Genomic DNA, 19878 nt, shown 5'->3' with positions numbered 1-19878 from the left:
ATCTTACATCCTGCCAGCAAGGCATGAGGGTGAAGGTTCCAATTTCTTCACATCCTGGCCAAAACTTTAAAAAAAATTATAGCCATCCTGTTAGGTGTGAAGTGTATCCCATGATGTATTTTTGTTAGATTTTTTAAAAAATTAGTTTTAAGTGTATACCATAATGTATACATAACGTATACAGTGCAAAATGATCATCACAAGTCTAGTTAACATCTGTCACCTTACATAGTTACCAAAAAGAATTTTTTTTTCTTGTCACGAGAACTTTTAAGATCTACTCACTTGGCAACTTTCAAATATGCAATATATTATTATTAACTATAGTTGCCATGCTGTTCATTACATCCTCTTGACTTATTTATAACTGGAAGTTTGTACCTTTTGCCCCTTTCACTCATTTGTCTAACTTCTACCCTCTCACTTCTGGCAACCACCATTCTGTTCTGTCTATGAGCTCAGTTTTTGTTTTTTTAAATTCCACATGTAAGTAAGATCATATGGTATTTATCTTTTTCTCTCTGACTTAACTTCACGAGTATGCCTTAAAGGTCCATCCATGTTGCAAATGGCACGATTTCATTCTTTTTTATGGCTGAATAATATATTCCATTGTATATTCTTTTTTTATTCATTCATCCATTGATGTACACTTAAGTTGTTTCCATATCTTGGCTATTATAAATAGCTGCAGTGAACATGGGGGTGCATATATCTTTCTGAGTTAGCTTTTTTGTTTTCTTCAGATATATACTTCAGAAATGAAATTGCTGGATCCTATGGTAGATAAATTTTTAATTTTATGAGGAACCTCCATACTGTTTTCCATAGTGGCTGCACCAATTTATATTCCCACCAACAGTGTAAAAGGGTTCCTGTTTCTCCACATTCCCACAAACACTTGTTATTTGTTGTCTCTGTGATAATAACCATTCTAACAAGTATAAGGTAGCAACTCATTGTGGTTTTGATTTACATTTCCTTGCTGATTAGCTGTGTGGAGCATTTTTTCATGTACCTGTTTCTATCTGTATGTCTTCCTTGGATAAATGTCTGTTCAGATTTTTTGCCCATTTAAAAATCAGATTAAAAAAATATGAGCTATATGAGCTGTTTATATATCCCACTTGTTTATTTTTGCTTTTGTTGCGTTTGATGTCAGACTCCAAAAAATTATTGCCAAGACCTATGTCAAGGAGCTTACCACCTATGTTTTCTTCTAGGAATTTCATGGTTTCAGAATTTCCATGCAAGTCTTTAGTGATATATCCACTTTGTCCACTTGGTTGAGAATTTTTATCATAAATGGGTGCTGAATTTCGTCAAATGCTTTTTCTGCATCTACTGAGATGATCATATGATTTTTATCCTTCAGTTTTTAAATATGGTGTATCACATTGATGTGCACATGTTGAACCATTCTTACATCCCAGAATAAATCCCACTTGATCATCATGTATGATCCTTTTAATGTATTGTTGAATTTGGTTTGCTCGTATTTTGTTGACAATTTTTGCATCTACGTTCATCAGGAACATTGGCGTGTAATTTTTTTTAAAAAATAAATTTATTTATTTGTTTTTATTTTTGGCTGTGTTGGGTTTTTGTTGCTGTGCGTGGGCTTTCTCTAGTTGCGGCGAGTGGAGGCTACTCTTCATTGCGTGCATGGGCTTCTCTTTGCGGTGGCTTCTCTTGTTGTGGAGCATGGGCTTTAGGTGCACGGGCTTCAGTAGTTGTGGCATGTGGGCTCTAGAGCACAGGCTCAATAGTTGTGGCACACGGGCTTAGCTGCTCAGTGGCATGTGGGATCTTCCTGGGCCAGGGATCGAACCTGTGTCCCCTGCATTGGCAGGCGGATTCTTAACCACTGTGCCAACACGGAAGCCCTGTAATTTTATTTATTGTGGTGTCCTTGTATGCTTTTGGTATTAGGGTAATGCTGGCCTTGTAAAATGAGTTAGGAAGCGTTTCCTTTTCTTAATATTTTTTGGTAAGTGTGAGAAGGATTGGTATTCGGTAGAATTCACCAGTGAAGCTATCTAGTCCTGGACTTTTGTTTCTTGGGAGGCTTTTGATCACTGATTCAGTTTCATTCCTAGTAATTAGTGTGTTCATATTTTCTTTTTCTTCATGATTTAGTCTTGATAGGTTGTATTTTTCTAGGAATTTATCCATTTGTTCTAGGTCGTCAAATTTGTTGGCATCATTATGGTTTTGATTTGCATTTTGCTGACAACTAAATGACATTAGGCATCTTTTTGATGTGATTGTTGGTCATTTGTATATCTTCTTTAGAGAAATGTCTCTTTAAGTCCTTTGCCCTGGGACTTCCTTGGTGGTCCAGTGGTTAAGAATCTGCCTTCCAGTGCAGGGGATGTGGGTTCAATCCTTGGTTGGGGAACTAGGATCCTACTTGCTGCGGGGCAACAAAGCCCGCACACCCCAACTACTGAACCTGCGTGCTGCAATGAAAGATCTTGCGTGCTGCAACTAAGACCCGACACAGCCCCCCCCCAAAAAAAAATATATATATATATATATAAAGTCCTTTGCGCCACCCCCCCGCCCCACGCCTTTTTTCCCCCCTGGCTGCGCTGCACGGCTGCAGGATCCTAGTTCCCCGACCAGGAACCTGGGCCCTTGGCAGTGAAAGTGCAGGGTCCCAACCACTGGACCACCAGGGAATTTCCTCCTTTGCCCATTTTTAAATTGGGTTATTTGTCTTTGTGTTGTTGAAAGCAGAGTCTTTTGATTATAAAATTAATTTATATACTATCATTTGGATAGAGACCTTATTTGGAAATATAACAATAAGGGGTTGACGTTCTTTTAAAGTAACATTTTATTGCATGTTTTATTTTTATCTATTTTTTTTAGATAAATGTAACTCCCTTCAATTATATAGCTTAGCCTGATGTCTTGCTCCCTGCGTCCAGTCTATACTAGCAGATAACCAAATTTATTCCTTTCCCAATTATTATTGTTTTACCTTGATATTTAAAAAATATTTATTTATTTATTTTGGCTGTGTCTGGTCTTAGTTGCTGTGTGAGGGCTCTTCGTTGTGGCACGTGCGCTTCTCTCTAGTTGTGTGCAGGCTCCGGAGCACATGGGCTCAGTAGTTGTGGCGTGCAGGCTTAGTTATTCACAGTATGTGGGATCTTAGTTCCCTGACCAGGGATTGAACCTGCATTCCCTGAATTGGAAGGCGGATTCTTAACCACTGGACCACCAAGGAAGTCCCTGATTTTTTTTTTTTTTTTTGATTGAATGTTTCTTTCCTTACTTTTTTGTTAACAATTTTATTGAGGTATAATTTATCTACCATAAGATTCACCCATTGTAATTGCACAGTTTGATGATGTTTAGTAAGTTCCCAGTGTTCTACCACCATTACCACATACAATTTTAGAACATTTCCATCACCCTGAAAAGTTTCCTCAGGGCTATTAGTGGTAAATTTCTTTGCCCACTTCCAGGCAACTCATCTGTTTTCTGTTTTTGTAGATTTGCCTTTACTTAATATTCCACATAAATGGCATCATAATATATAGAACGCTAGCTTCTTTCACTGAGATGAGTATTTTCAAGGTTCATCTATGTTGTAGCATGTATCCATAGGGTGTTCCTTTTTATTACTGAATAGTAGTCCATTCTATGGATAATACCACGTTTCATTTATCTATTCATTAGTTGATGGGCATTTGGCTTGCTTTTAGTCTTTGGCTGTTATGAATAACAAACAGTCATGTACAAGTCTTTGTGTAGACATCTTCCTTCAACTTTTTTATTTTGAAAAATTTCAACCCCACAGAAAGGTTGAGATAAGTAGTATACTGAATGTCCATATACTCTTCACCTAGATTCACTGATTAACACTTGCTACCCATGCTTTACCTCTTTCTATAAATATACCTTTTCAGAACCATTTGCAGATACCATGACAGTTTGCCTCTTAAATATTTCAACATGAATCTTATAAGAATGAGGACACACATTTTCATACATAACCACAGTATCATTGTCATATTAAAAAAATTAGCAAGAATTTTATATCAGCTATTTTATATACATATTAAAATTTCCCCCGTTGTTCCAAAAATGTCTTCTAGAGCTTTTTTACCCCTTTTTTCTAATCCAGGATCCAAAAGTGATTTTCTAGATTACATTCGGTTGTTGTTTTTCTTAGTCTCTTTTAATCTAGAATAGTTCCTCTTCCTCACTGTTTTTCATGTCAGTGAGGTTTAGAAAAATACAGGCCAGTTATCCCACCTTTTAGCTTTGTCTCATTGCTGTCTTATGATTTGGTTTTTTTTTGGTTTGTTTTTGATTTTATATATTTATTTATTTTGTTTATTTATGGCTGCATTTAATTTAAAATGTGTGTGTGTGTGTGTTGGGTGGTAGGCTGAAGACCTTTTCTTTGCATATCTGTCAACTGATTTGAGAGCCATACACTTTTTGTGTTCACCATGCAAATAATACATCATCTGCGATAGCGTAGCATATGCCTTCTGGAACTGGCCTTCTGGATTGGGACCGTCACTCTACTCCTTACTAGCATGTGAACTTACGCAAGTTACTTAACTTTTCTGTGCCTCAGTTTTCTCATGTGAAAAATGCTGATGATAAAAGCACTGTGTTAGTAATTGTAAAACATATACTAGCGTGAAATGGTTAACTCATTTAAAATATCTTGCTGGTGACTGGCACATGAATGCCTAAATAAATGTTTGCTAGTTAATTGACATCCAGTTTTGGTCTCATTAATGGGGTAAGAATCTAAAGACATTTATGAAGCAGTTTGAGGGCACTCTTTAGATTTTTATGATTTGTTCCTTAGTCTTTAAGTTGTCTTGCTCATGCCTAATCTGGCAGCATTGTTTTGTTTTTTTTTTTTTAAATAGCAACCTGTCTTTTAATCAAGTCAAAGTATTCAACCTAGATTTCATAGAAATAATGCTTTCTTGTTGCACTTACTCGTTTAGATAGTAACTAAACTATGTGATCACAGCCACAAGTAAAATAGGTGTAATTGTAAGGCATAGACAGATTTTGGGGAAAAAATAACTGGTTCTGCAGAAACATTCAGCTCAAATGACAGGAGTGGAAATAAACCTCTATATTGGAAAACAGCTCTGCTGGCTGAGAGAGCATTTGGTACACTAACATTGGGCATGTTAGTCTGTTTTATGGAGGGTCTTAAGGGCACAGGTTAATATAGCCAGTTGAGTGGAGTCTTGTCAAGAAAACTGTTGTATTTGAAGAAGATGCTGCTGCTGCAGACTCACCATCTTAGGGCACCTACTGTAGGTTATTTCTTATGAGTCTGTTTTCTGCCAGATTACAGCCTTTCATCTTGGTTTTCTTGTGATGGTTTAGGTAGCATGTTTGTGAGAGGTGGCAGAGTTGTATGGCCAGGAGGATAGACTGACCCATGATTACCAAGTTCTTCTTAGAACAATTCAGTCATGCCTCAGCACAGGTCCTCAGCATTGGGAGGGGAGCTGTGCACTCTTAAGTTGAATTCTGTCAGATGGGTCCTGAGCTTCTGATACTTCCAGCAGAGTCTTAGATGGTGGGTGGTACACAGAACATGCTCACTAAGTTTGTGAATGGCATCAAGTTGGGTGGGATAGGTGGCTCAATAGACAACTGGATTAAAATTCAGAATATCTGATATTTTAGAAAAGTTGATGAATATACATAATACGGCATTCAACAGGATTAAGACAAGATAATTTTCTTAAGGAAAGTAAATAGCTGTGGAAATTCAGTATGGATGTAGGATTGGGTTTATACCAGTGGTAGTACAAAACAGTCCCAAGGTGATAAGAAAACTAGTTAATAAATAAGAGTCATGATGTCTTTGCATTTAAAACCATTGATAACAAGTCATATAATTGGAATGGCACTTAAAGAAATCCATAGGGGCATTCCTTCACCATATTTAGTTTTTGTCACAGTGTAAGCATTAAATGAAAATCTCAGGAAAATGTTCCAGAGTGAGAAGACTGAAAAATTAGGAAATAGTCTCCATCAGAAGGTTTTAGTAGATATATAGCCTAGAAATAATGGAGAGTTTAGTAATTCTTATTAGATTATATATGATTGTATTATTGTGTGATCATAGATTCATAGAATGTCAGAGGTCACTGGTTTAAGAAACTCATTTTGTTTTAATGGATGAGAAAACACAAACCTGAGGTCACACATTCAAGACAGGCCCTTTCCTCTCAGGTCACTGTTCTTACCAGTTACCCCTGTGGCAGCCTGTGTTTTTATTCTGATGACAAGATTATTAAAGCATTTACAATAGTAGGAAGGTTATAAAGTAAGACATTAGATATTAATGTTTTTGAGGTTTGGGAGGCAGTGAAACATGACACACAAAGAAGCAGTGGAACCTCTTGTGGTCATAGAACAGGGATACTTTATCTTATTGAGGCAGGGACAGAAAAGATGTACTCTTGAGTTTCCTTCTAGCTCTTTCTCTTTTTCTGCTGGGGGTTTTAACTGCTCAGGTTGATTACATGGAGAATTTTCTTTTGCAGACTTTAGGCAATCTTGTATTTTGTGGTGAATGACTAAAATAGTCAGGAAATGGAAATTTTAAACTTTGAACTTTCTTCCTTTTCACTGAGCATTGGACTGGGAATAAGGAGAGCAATTTCTCTTCTGTTGTCACCTTTCATCCATTTCTCATCTAGGTTCATGGTAGGTGTGATCCCAACCCTTTCACCTGCCCCAAACCCCACTCCCCCCGCCCCAAGAATATCCTGGTAGACTGATGTAATATATGAAATGTTTAGAATTTGAACAAGATGAAAGGTGCTATTGAAGTACAGAAGACATTTTTTTGATGTCAGTGACGGTAACTGCATATTAAAAATATTTTGTGTTTGTATACTGCTGGATATTACTTTCTCTTCCTCCATATTTAGTGGATACTCTTTTGGTACCTGAGTCTTAACTGAATGACATGAACTGAAATGTTACATCTTGTAGATGTCTTTTTACCTGGATGTTTTCCAGCTGTTAGAAGCACCTTATGCTTTTCTTTCTTAGCTGTACAGTACCTGTGTTAGCCTGTTTATTAACCTTGCAGCTTGAACCCTTGTAACTATCATCTCCCAGGTTTATGTCTCATTTTCTGGCAAAGAAAGATCTACTAATAATGTGTTAGGTTTACTTTTCATCTTTTATTAAAATTATCCCGTGTTTGATCTGATTTTCCTTAAATATGGATAAGTGAATGCCTCTGTTCGCAAGCCTAAATTGTCTTAATAATAAGAGTAGATAAATGCACACTTCACCAGGATGAAGCAGAAATATTTGTCACTTGGGTAGGACAGGTACATATATAATTCTTCAGTAGTTTTTATGTAATGATGGTTGCAAAGATGATGGAAAACGCAAGGCTCACTATTTTTTCTTAGAAGAAGTGGTTCTTTTGTATAATTATTAACCCATTACGGAAGTTTCGTAGCCAGTTAATTATTTTGATCACTATTCAGGTGAAAACATTCTGACTTCCATAAATGTAGTGTCTCCTAACCCTCACCTATTTGCAGCAGCACCATGGCTAGCCAGGAGAAAAATAAGGACAGGGAATACCTCACTGTTCTCTCTCTCTTAAATTTTCTGTTCTCAATTTAATTCTCAGGTATTTGTTTCTATACCAAGTGGTTGGGAAATCTTCTGTGTGTTGTTTTCAGAGCAGCATAAAGAATTCCTTTTGTAATGAACCAGTAATAGTACCTAATGTGTAGAATTTTAAAAATTGTTTTTTGTACCAATAATACTTTATTGAGCTACAATTTATATACAGTAAAATTCACAATCTTATATATATAATATAGTGAATTTTGACAAATATACACACTTACGTAGTCACCACCAGATCAAGATACAGAGCATTTGCATCACTCCAGAAAGTTCACTCTTTCACTCAGTGTGAAAGTTCACACTTTCACTCAGAAAGTTCTAAAAAACTTCCAATAAAATGGATAGGAATAGGGCTTCCCTGGTGGCGCAGTGGTTGAGAGTCCGCCTGCCGATGCAGGGGACATGGGTTCTTGCCCTGGTCCGGGAAGATCCCACATGCCGCGGAGCGGCTGGGCCCGTGAGCCATGGCCACTGAGCCTGTGCTCCGCAATGGGAGAGGCCACAACAGTGAGAGAGGCCCGTGTACCGCAAAAAAAAAAAAAAAAAAAATGGATAGGAATAACTTAGGGGAAAAGTTTAATAATCAGCTCGTATGCAGTTTCTTTAAGTAACTGGCCAGCAGTGAGCTTAGTCTTCTTTTTTCCCCTGCGGTTTTCTCTACTATAAAAGTGAATTCTGCTGAGCATTATTTTCCTCCAATACAGGGTTTGAATTTCCTAAAATATTACGTATATTTGAAAATGAAGAGATCCAGATATAAGGCATTTCTCCATCTTCTCAATAAGAAAAAGAAGTGTTTTGGTCAACATAAATATAGAAATTTTTAGGAGTATAGACGAAATAATTAAAATGTTAAATAGTTAATTATAATAATTGCATATATATATTAAAAGAATCTTTTCTTTAACTTTTTCATTTTGAGATAATTTAGATTTACATGCAATTGTAGAAAAAGAATAATACAGAGAGATCTCCTATATTCTTCTCTCAGTTTACCCCAGTAGTAATTGCACATGCATATTTAAGAATAGGTTATACTATCAAGTTCCATGTATTTGAATTTATTCCTAATATACATTTAAAGATATTACTTTCCCACAGTCATTTTATGAAACAGTTATTTGAATGCTCCACATCTTCACAGCCATGAATGTCTTTAATATTTATTTACTGAAACCACATTTAAAGGTATTGGCCCCGTTTTTCAGTTATTTACTTCCTTACAAGTTGTTTGAGATATGGAGCATTTAAAGAATCTGTAAATGTTGCTCTCTGTAAGTTTTATCTGAAGCCACAGAATTCATTCATATAACATTAGGAGAATTGCCATCATTTTGATGTTATTTGTGATCTTCCTAACTTTCCAAGGTTTTTTTTATTGCATTTCTTCCTAAATGATCTTCAGAGGCCTTTTTCAGGTGGCAGCTACCTCTTGTAATTGTGACATTACACTCCAGGAATAAGTACTTAATCTGTGTTTAAATCTGTATTTTACTCCCTTTTGAAACTTGTTTGGTGTAATAACTTTGACAAAGCATCCAGCGCTAGTGTTATGTGATGTTTTTCCAGACTTCAGTGTTTATGCCCAGAGATGAGAACTTCCCTGTCTATGCCCAGAGATGAGAACTTCACTGCCTTGCCCCTTTCACAGACTCTGACTGGTTGGACGTCCCTGGGAGTTTGATTCCATTGGTAGGGTCTTACTCTTTTGGAATCCCAAATGCCATTCCCCTGGGCATGACTGCTCGCTTGGAGTTTTCACTTCAAGGTTTTTGGGAAGCCTTTTCTTTTTTTTCTTTCTCCCCTGTTTGTATTTAATATAAAATTATTGATGCCTACTTCAAAAGTAAGGATTTAATTGTAAAACAATTCCTGCTTCTTGAAGGATAATTTTAGGGAAGAAAACCTTTCCTTATGTTTGGGCATATATGGTAAGACAGCTGCAGCCACTGTATACAGTATGTGTTAGAATTGATAGGGTCATTAAGTTTCTCTTATGTGGAAAAATTATTTGCCATTTTTATTCAGTTCATTGTATTTTTTTCTTCTGCATTTCTACAAAGGATTTACGTTTTAATATTTCTTCTTCTTTTTATCAGTTTATTGATGGCCATGCCTCATCTTGTTTTAATCGTTAGGTAGTGCTGGGCTAGCCTTTTAGTAATGTGTACAGGGCCACAGATGATAATGTGACTTGTTTTACATCTGTATATCTTTTTAGTGCAGGGACTTAAAGAAAACCAGAGGTGTGTGCTATGTCCTTCCTGTCCTTGAATTTGGGTATAAAGTGTTAAGACACGGTTCATTACAGTACCCTACCTGGAATCTAAATTATTACAGTGAAATTAGCTTTTAAAGTAGCATGACCCATATTGCTTACATTCTAGCAACTAATCCCCCTTAATAACAACTCCATCTTTTCCTTTGTAATATTCCCTTAAAAAGAAAACTTTGCAGATATTGTCCGAATGATTTAGAGTGATGTATAACAATTCAGACAGGCTGGATGCACTGTTGAAAGCCTCCTTTGTCATTGCCTGCTAGGATGTCATCTGTTTGAACTGGCCTTTTTCTTGTTTGCCTGGGGTGAGCAAAGAGTGATGATTTAGTAGAGTTGTTTGCTGCTTTCTAGCTGTTGTAGGAAGTTAAGACTTTCTGGTTTAACGTGTATGAGGTGGCACGTGGATTGTTACTAGTCTTTAATCATCTAATCTTACTTCTAAGGTGACTGGAATGGTTTTTAGAGTGGAGGAGGCATTGTGGTTTGTTTCATTCCTTCTCTTCCTTTGCATGTATATGCACATCCCTGCCCAGCTCCCCTCTCCTTCCTCTGGATTATTGAAGGAGATTGAATTAGGAAATGTGACTCGTTGGTTTTTACAGATTGGTTTTCTTCATTAAGAAGGAAATCCCTGTGTAGTCTAGGTTTTTAAAAATGTTATGATCCATGCCTTACCTAGAGAAATTTAGGGTGGAATGGCTGGAATGGCTTGGCATAGTTATGTATTGGTACTTTTGTTTTTCCTTTTGACTCCTCTTTATTTTTTTTGTGCCTCAGTTTCTTCCTCACTGATATGATGACAGGGTTGTTTTCTATTTCCATATTTGTATTAAAATATTTGTGGGGGGGGACCTGGCATGTATGCATTTTTCTGAGTGGTGAGAGTTAGTAGTGTTGAATGAATGTCAAGAAAATGCTGTAAATAAAATGTTTTTAGAATTCTCAGAAATTAGGAATGTTCTTTTAATTCCTTGAGACAAACTAGCTGGAAGATTAATTTATTTTTCATTAAAAAAATTAATATCCTTCAGAATTCGAATTTTTTTTAATTTCAGAAGAAAACACATGATTAAAGCAGGATAACCATTTCTCCCATTAAACAAAGATTTGAAATTAATTATTTACTTAATGTTGGTGGGAGTGTATTGAAAAAAATACTTTCAGATGCTTTTGATGAGTGTAAATTGGTAGAACTCATCTGGGAAGTAATTTGGTGGTATTTACCAAATCATACTTTTTCATCTCAGTAATTCTCCTTTCCAGAGTCAGTTTTTTTTTTTTTTTAATTTTTATTTATTTATTTATGGCTGTGTTGGGTCTTCGTTTCTGTGCGAGGGCTTTCTCTAGTTGCGGCAAGTGGGAGCCACTCTTCATCGCGATGCGTGGGCCTCTCACTATCGCGGCCTCTCTTGTTGCGGAGCACAGGCTCCAGACGCGCAGGCTCAGTAGTTGTGGCTCACGGGCCTAGTTGCTCCGCGGCATGTGGGATTCTCCCAGACCAGGGCTCGAACCCGTGTCCCCTGCATTGGCAGGCAGATTCTCAACCACTGCGCCACCAGGGAAGCCCCCCAGAGTCAGTTTTAAAGAAAGTTACCAGCCAAAGATCTATGACCAAAGACTTCTGTCCAGAAATGCTCATTATAGCAATATTTATAATAGAAAAAATCTGGGGAAAAGATTAAACGTTCAACAGTAAGAGAGTGACTATAGTGTTAGTATGTAATGGACTATTACAGAGCAACAAGAATATTTTTGGAGAATATTTAATGATATGGGAAATATCACTAAACATAAATATAAAATGAAATTTACATATTTTAATTATATATTTTTGGTGAATTTTGTATTTTATATATACAAAAGAAAATATGCAACGTGTATGTTATAAAGCATACATGTGAACATACCACACAACTTTCCCAGTACTGTTAATATAATAAATTCTTATTACATATATCCATAAAGATAAAAAGGCATTATTTCAAAATGTTAACAATTCTTATGTTTGGAAGAAGGATTATGAGTGATCTTTGGCTTTTGCTTAAATGCTTCTGTTCTTTTTCTAAATTTTGTACAAGGGACATGTATTTTCAAAACCAGAAAATATCACTAAACATTATTTATTGAAAGAAGAAAAAAATTTAAGCTGGATTCTTTGCAACTCCATCTCATGGGAAAGAAAATTCTGAAAGTGTCTGCCACCTGTTATCTCCTGAGTGACAAATCATGGCCAGGTACAGAGGGTGGCATTATCTACCATTTATAGATATTACAGTGTGACAGAGCTCCTGAGAGATGACAGGCTGACAGTGACAGGAATTGTGGATGCCGTGTCTTCTAGGAGGTGTTTGAATGACCTTTACAAAATATATATTAAAAATTTACTTAGAATTTTCATGGTTCATGCCTTCAAGAGAGGATTCATTTCTTCACTTAACAAGTATTTATCGGGTGCCTGTTAAGTACCAAATGAGGGTCCAAGAGGGTATTTGCTCTTATGATACTTATATTCTGGCATTGAAGGATAGTCAACAAGCAAACAGGCCAGTGGTGAGGTATCAAAGAATGAGGTGTTGTGAACAGGAAGATGAGTGATTTAAATTGGGTGGTCAGGTGAAACCTACTGAGAAGGTTTGAACTAGGACCTGAGTGACAAGAAAGAGCCAGTCCTACAATGATTTAAGAGTAGAGGGAACAGCATGGGCAAGAGCTCTGCAGTGCGTTTTAGAAACAGATAAAAAGGTGAGTATAGTTGAAGTGTGGTACGTGAGAGGAGCAAAAGACAGAACATGAGAGGACTTAAGGCTTTAGTTAACAAGTTTGAATTTCATACTAAGTGCCATAGGAGGGCTTCCCTGGCGGCACATTGGTTAAGAATCTGCCTGCCAACGCAGGCGACACGGGTTTGAGCCCTTGTCCAGGAAGATCCCACATGCCGGGGAGCAACAAGCCCGTGCTCTGCAACAAGAAAAGCCACCACAATGAGAAGCCTGCACACTGCAATGAAGAGTAATCCCCGCTCGCTGCGACTAGAGAAAGCTCGACTGCAGCAATGAAGACCCAGTGCAGCCAAAAAAAAAACCAAACCACTAAAATATAAATGCGACAGGAAATTGGCATTAAGAAAGAAAATAGTATGATATAACTTAAAAAAAAAAGATTACCCTGGCTGCTATGTGGAAAATCGTTGCCAAGGGTCAAGTATGGGAGTGGGAAGACCAGTAAAACGTCATTTACAGTGACCTATGTAAGAGCATGGTGGCCAGAGTAGAAGCATTGGCAAAGGAGAGAAGTAGATAGATTTAGGTCTATTTGAAAATAGAGCCAATGGATCTTGCTCAGTACTGTGTATGAGAGACTGCAGGAAAGAGGGAAATCAAGGTTGGTGTTTTGGATTTTGACTTGAGCAACTTGGAGGAAGCTGTTTGCTATTTATAAAGGTGGGCAAAATGGGTCAGCGGGTTTTGGGGGAATATTGAATGTTCTAGTTTGAAATGTTGTGACTGAGCTGCATGTAAAGATGTCAAATAGGCAGTTAGATGTATGAGTTTGGAGCAAGGTGAAGAGGTTTGGGATGAAGGTAAACAATTGTGAGTCTTTAGTGTATAGATATAGTATTTAAAGCCATGGGACGGTGTGATATCACTAAGTTGGAAGTAGGGATAATGAGGACCCAAGTCCTGGGACCTCCAATTATAAGTAAGGCCTTGACAGTGGAGGAGGAGCCAGCAAAGGTGGCTAAGAGGGAGCTGTTATGTGGGAGGAAAATGGGGTGGAGGGTAGGGGTAGATTTGATCTGGGATCTGAGTGACAAGGCAAAAGTAGAGAGTTTCAAGAAGGATGGATCTAGTTGAATGGTGCTGAGAGAGAGGGAGTAAGATGAGATCAGGGTCATAACCCTGTGTATCAGTTTTCTGGGGCTGCAAATTACCACAAATTTGATGGCTTAAAACAACAGAAATATACTCTTAAGTTTCTGGAGCCTAGAAGCCCCAAATCTGTCAGAACTGCCTTCCCTCCAGGGGGCTTTAGGGAAAAATCCTTTGCTTGCCTCTTTCTGCTTCCAGTGGCTGCTCCAGTATTCCTGGGTTTGTGACCACATTCCTCCAGTCTCTACCTCCATTTTCACATTGCCTTCTCTCTGTGTGTTTCCAAACTTTCTTTTCCTCTCACAAAAACACTTGTAATGCCATTTAGGGCCCACCTCAATAATACAGAGTAAGCTCAAAATCTTTAGCTTAATTCTTCTGCAAAGACCTTTTCCCCAAATAAGATAAATTCCGGGAATTGCAAATTTCAGGGATTAGGATTTGATATTTTTGGGCAGCCATTATTCAACCTACTAAACCTTGGTTTTAGAAACATGGTAGCCATTGGATATCTCAGTAAGAGCAGTTTCTCTGGAACATTGGAGATATAAGAGAATCATATCTACCTTTCATGCTTGTGGCCACATAGAGGACTCTATTTAGTCTACCCCAAGACTGTGCAGGTGGATCACACTGCGTTTTTTGGTGGTTGTATGCCTGTGGTTAGCTTCAAGATTTAAATGTTGAACATGAGAAAGGAGCAAAGTTCTCAGAAGCCTCTGCCATTTTTTTCACATTCAGTGTTTCTGACATATGTGATCCAAGTTGGCATTACCAGTAGCTATTACTTCTATATCCAAAATCTGGTTCTTTCAGATTTTAGACAACATCTCTGTTTTGATTAATAATATCAATATCTGTATTATTTCTTTTGTAACTTGACTGATGACTGTGTTGCTGAAAAGTTCTTACTCAGAAAGTAGAATAGATGTCATCTAGGTAATATATAGGTATAGCGGGCATTTAAAATACATCAGCCATCTGAAGAGAGATAATGGCAAGTCGAAAAAGTTGCTCTTGTATTTTGCCGTTTTTTCTTACCAGCTTTGTGAAACACAGATGTTAAAACTGGCACACTTGGTGCCCAGCTGCCCTCAGTAATTCTCTGCAAGCTGTCCATGATTCCTGCTGGATCATGGGGAGCAGCGGAGGATAAACAAGTTATCTCTGGCTCTCTGTGGCACTGCATGGGCAAGAGATAGCGACCACATCAGGAAGAGGCCTTCCTCCCTGGGGGTAGTTCTAGCAACAAAGGAATTCCTTCATCCCCAGTTCTTCCTTGAGTTGGAACTGAAATGACTGGCAGCCTTGGGTCGCTTCCCTGTGTATATATATGTGTATTTGGAGGGTCGGGCAGTAGTTGTGCTTCCTCCAGATTAAAGGCTGTACTTTTTCCAGGAGCTGCCTTGATTACCGTAGATTAAATCTTGGTTGTGGGACCATTCTCCCAAACCACCAGAGTGTGTTCATCTAAACTTCTGTATTGAGGCAGAGGCCCTAGTTTGGCATGGTGAAAACACAGGCTTTGGAATTAGACCAGGTTCATCTACTTACTAGTTCTGTAACTTTGGCAAGTTATATACCCTCTTGGAGACTCAGTTTCCTCATTGGTAAAATGGGGTCGAAGGCATGTGCTATTATGCTTACCATAGGTAGGTAGCTTGTAATAAATGTTAGATGCCACTGTTAATACATCTCTTTGTCTGTTTTTTTCATTTTTATTCATTTTGTTGATACTTAAATTTCCTTACTGCCTTTGATGTCTTTATATTAAGCAGACTTCTAAAGAAAGATCCACCTGTTAACATAGCATCTCTTTTGGGAAAGAGAACTAGTGATCCCTCCTGCCTCTTCTCCCACCCACCCCCCCCTCATTTTATCACCCTATGACAATTACTGACAGTTAGATCTTGGGTCCCAGTACATTGGAAGACAATCATAGTCATCAGGGAATACTTCCCGAGGGAGGCTTTCATTAATTGTTAAATTAACTGTGGAGGGCAGAAGACTGTTGCCATATGCCATGTGTAGGAGTGGCTCTGGGAAGACTCAGATGTTGGGAGGGGAGTTGCTGAGGAATGAAGCTGTAGATAGGTCAGTTTACTCAAGAAAGAGTATTCTAGGAGGCTTTTGTAGTTAGGGTGGCCTTTGGAGTTAGCTCAGACCTTAGGTAAGATACCTCTGCAGTTAGTTCCCCAGCTGTGTGACCATGGGCAAGCTGCTCACCTGTTAAATGAGGATGACTGTATGTCCTTGATTTCGAAGACCACTCAATTTAATAACATCTTGGAAGGAGGTGGTGGAAACATTTCCTCATTAAATTATTCATCACTTGTAGCCAGTGGTATGATATTTCCTGGTTGTAGAAATGTTTATGTGATTTTTTTAAAAGGTGTATTTTAGAAACGAAGCAATCTGGTAATGCCCAGTTTCAGGAATGTTGGGAAGATTAATAAGATAATGTATGTTAAGTGCCCATCCAAGTTAGTACTCAGTGAATTGTAGTTATTATTAACAGATGAAAGGACATGAAAAATAATTTGATTGGGAACATCTGAAGAAAGAATTTTAAATGGCAAGGTCATAATATGACCAGGATCTGAAATTGGACTGGAATGAGGGGAAAGAGGACAAAAGGTCAAGTAATATTATAGAGGTAATTGAGTGTGTAAATAAGGAGCAAGTTTTACCTCTTTACAGACAAAATTTTCCCTTTTTTAGTGATGAGCCTGTGGTGTATGTTCTAATGTAAACAGAGGGAATGTGGCAATCATGTGGGATAAATTCACTCCTCTGTTATCTTCTGGGCATATTACAGTATTCCTGAACTTGCCCCATATAAGCTGCTAGTCACAAAAAATAAAGCATTGACTAACTCACAGATAACAAACAAAAAAGCATTTTATTTTTGTTGTTTTGTTTTTGTTTTGTTGTGGGGGAGGGTGGCTAGCTGGTTAGGGACTTCTCATTAGTTTATTAGTTCAGTTGCCTGGCCAGGAAATTCTTTGCCTATGTTTCAAACATCTTTATGTTTTGATTAGAGTGATAACTGAATTTTTAGCTCTTCTTTCTTTTCTTTCTTTCTTTTTGCCCCAGGTCCAGCAAGACTATGAATCTCTGTTCCAAATGCTTTGCTGGTAAGTGCAGAAAAAGGGTTTTAAATTTATTTTCTTCTTTTGGTTGTTTTTAAGGCTGTCTAAATTATTTTAAGACTGTCTACCCTTTTTTGGGTTTATGCATGGGGTTTTATTTGCTTGTGTGTGAAAGCAGTTTCTCGTCACTAAATTGCTTCATATACTTGCTTAGGACTGTTGAAACAGTCTTCCCTGAGTGAAATGAAATCTTGTGTGTACTTGTACCAAACAAACTTTCCTCAGTTTACAGTTGTTGGCATATAGTGCAATTGTAAACACTTGTGTTGTAGTAGGGTAAAATATATATGTTCATCTCTGATCTTGATTTGAATGATTAATGGTGAATGTTGCTTTTACCAATGAGAATACAAGAGAAAGAATATTTTCAGCTTGGAGTCAGGAAGAGAATAATGCTGAATTAGGCTTTCTAATCCAATCCCTCAATGAAATCACCTTGGGTAAGTCACTTAACCTCTTTGGGCATTAGATTCATCATTTGTAACATGAAGGGCTTAGGCTTGATGTTTGACAAGGGCCTTTTCCACCCCCTAAATGCTGATTGGTTGACTCCTTGAATTATGACTCCTTAATGAAGTTAAAACCTTCAGGTGTTTTTTTAAAAGAACTTCACATCTAATGATCTTACGTAAAATAATTAAGTCTTACTAATTAGGATATGTTTAAGTTTCATTCTTTATTACTTTTTATTACTTTATTGTTTTGTCTAAGACAAACCTGGACACAAGTTAAAGTGGTAAGGACAGATTTTAATCAGTAATATACCGCTGCAGTAGGGAAAAGGGGACTTGTGCAGAGGGAAATGGGCATTTTAAAGGGAGAATGAAGGAGTAGGGGAGGGGCTGCTAGCTTGGCTCAGTATAATCGGGCGAGTAGAAAAATCACAAAGGATTGGTTGTTGTAAATGAGACTGGCAGGGTCTGTTGGTTGACAGTTATTGAAGTTAGGAAAGTTAGGATTTTATCCTCCTACAGAGATAGAGATTGAGACCCTGTTCTTCCTGATGATTACATTTAAAGGAATGGCTTTCATGTCCTTGAGAAAGATACTCCTGAGTGATAGAGTTGTAGGAGATACACATATACATCTCAAAGGGACAGAGGAAGGGTTTACAATTTTAAACCGTTTTTAGTAAATGCTCTAAGATAGGGTAGTCAGGGGCCTATAGTCAGCTGTTTGTTGGAACAAATCTTAAATTCTTTTGGCAGCTTTGAGCTTTCTCAGACAGGCACTTTAAGAGGGACTAGGATCACCCTAGGGAAGGGGCCTTAAGCTGTCTGAAAACTGTGTTAGTGGTTGTTTAAATCTGTTAATGTGGGGGGATCTGAGTGTATAAAATGATTTGTGTTGGGAGTCGGTAGTTTTTTTAGGTCAAGGTTGAGGCCTGGTAGAGAAGAGGGCTCAGAGGAGCCTGGCTGGAATTTGGTCAAGGAGAGAATCTTTGGCAGTTTTCATCTTCTGTTCATTGTGCTATTTGGACAAGGAAATGATGATAGTGTAAGCTTTAGACCTTTATATTTATGCCACAACTAGGGGATAGGTTGATGGAGTTGGGAGGGCTGGGGAATCTGGCAGTTTGTATCTGTTAAAGGTCTGGAATTTGTCAAATACTTTAGGTTTTTAAAAGAAAAAATACTGGTAAGTTTGGTTTTCAATCCCGCTTTTAACAGAATCTCTGCCATGTTAAGTGAATGTATTGTGCTTTTCTTACTTTGCATATCTACCATTACAGATATGAAGAAATGCTTCCTCACTGAGAGTTTATATATATGTGTAGTAAAGATGAAGTAGCAATGAGAGAAAATGTATATTGTGTGTCTGTCTCCACACGCGTATCTACAATTACAGATATGAAGAAATGCTTCCTTACTGATGAGAGTTTATATGTATGAGTAGTAAAGATGAAGTAGCAATGAGAGAAAATGTATATTATGTGTCTGTCTCCACATAGAACTAGTTCCCCCTGATAATTCGGTAAAGCATGGCTGTGGGCGAAGCCAGGCACCTGTGAGTCAGGTGGCTCACATCAGATACTCAAAGAACTGTCTCATGTCTCTAAATAAATATAAAGTTAAAAAAAGTATCAGCGAAGATAGTTCAGCCACGGTCTTTGCGTTTCTTTGGACTTGTTACAGTTTTATTTTCTATGGTTATCATTATTTATTGTATCTCTGGTGGTCTGTGTCCATTGACTCTTTACACAGCTTAGTTATTTTTGCTTTTAAAAATATTAAGAGGATATTTTCAAGTGTGTAAAGAAAATACTCTCTCCTTCCTTTATCTTTGCCCCCACACTCCTGATTTCCCCAACATCAGTTGAAAGGAATGACTTGTAAGTAACGTCCTGCTTGCTGAAGCAGCATTTTTGGTGTTCTTTTTGAAATTCAAGAGAAAAAAGATCATTGAACTTTAAAGATACATTTGTGCGTTTTGTTTCTCTATGAAGATAGGAAGAGTATAGAAATGCATTGTAGCAGAGGCATGAGATGTGAAAGACAACATGAAGATTACTTTGGCCAAAGCCACTGTGATTTTAAATAGTCTTTTAAAGTGTACAATGTACTTTAAAACGTGGAAAAATTAAAAATAGCTATTGTGTACCATTAGGTTAAAGAGATTTTTCAGGATTCCTTTTTAAAACTATGGTGGAAAAGTGAGTTTGTTATAACTTGTTTACATGAAGTTGAATGAAATGAGTAAAAACATGTTTAAAGTCTTGTCTAGTTTTGGCTTTTCTACCCCCTTTATAATATTCTACCTATCATGCTATTCTGTTTTTCATTAAACATTTCATATTGTTTTTCGTATGACTTTACTAAAAGAATCAGTAAATATCTATATATCTATAATAGAACAAAATTTCATGACATGGTACTAATAGTTATATTAGGGTGATATAAACACTGGT

At 37.4% G+C, this 19878-nt stretch overlaps 1 protein-coding gene across 1 annotated transcript in view; it reads left to right on the top strand.

Annotated features, from left to right (window-relative positions):
* The window catches only part of ZFAND3 (zinc finger AN1-type containing 3), a 321151-nt gene that overhangs the window by 98047 nt on the left and 203226 nt on the right, over positions 1-19878 (top strand). The window contains exon 2 of the mRNA XM_082663105.1: positions 16915-16955. Coding sequence (XP_082519231.1) covers positions 16915-16955 — 41 coding nt within the window. The remainder of the gene's footprint in view (positions 1-16914; positions 16956-19878) is intronic.

This window comes from Grampus griseus (assembly GCF_964374135.1).
Source record: "Grampus griseus genome assembly, chromosome: 10".
Taxonomy (NCBI): Eukaryota; Metazoa; Chordata; class Mammalia; order Artiodactyla; family Delphinidae; genus Grampus; species Grampus griseus.
This window is presented reverse-complemented; position numbering and strand designations above follow the sequence as displayed.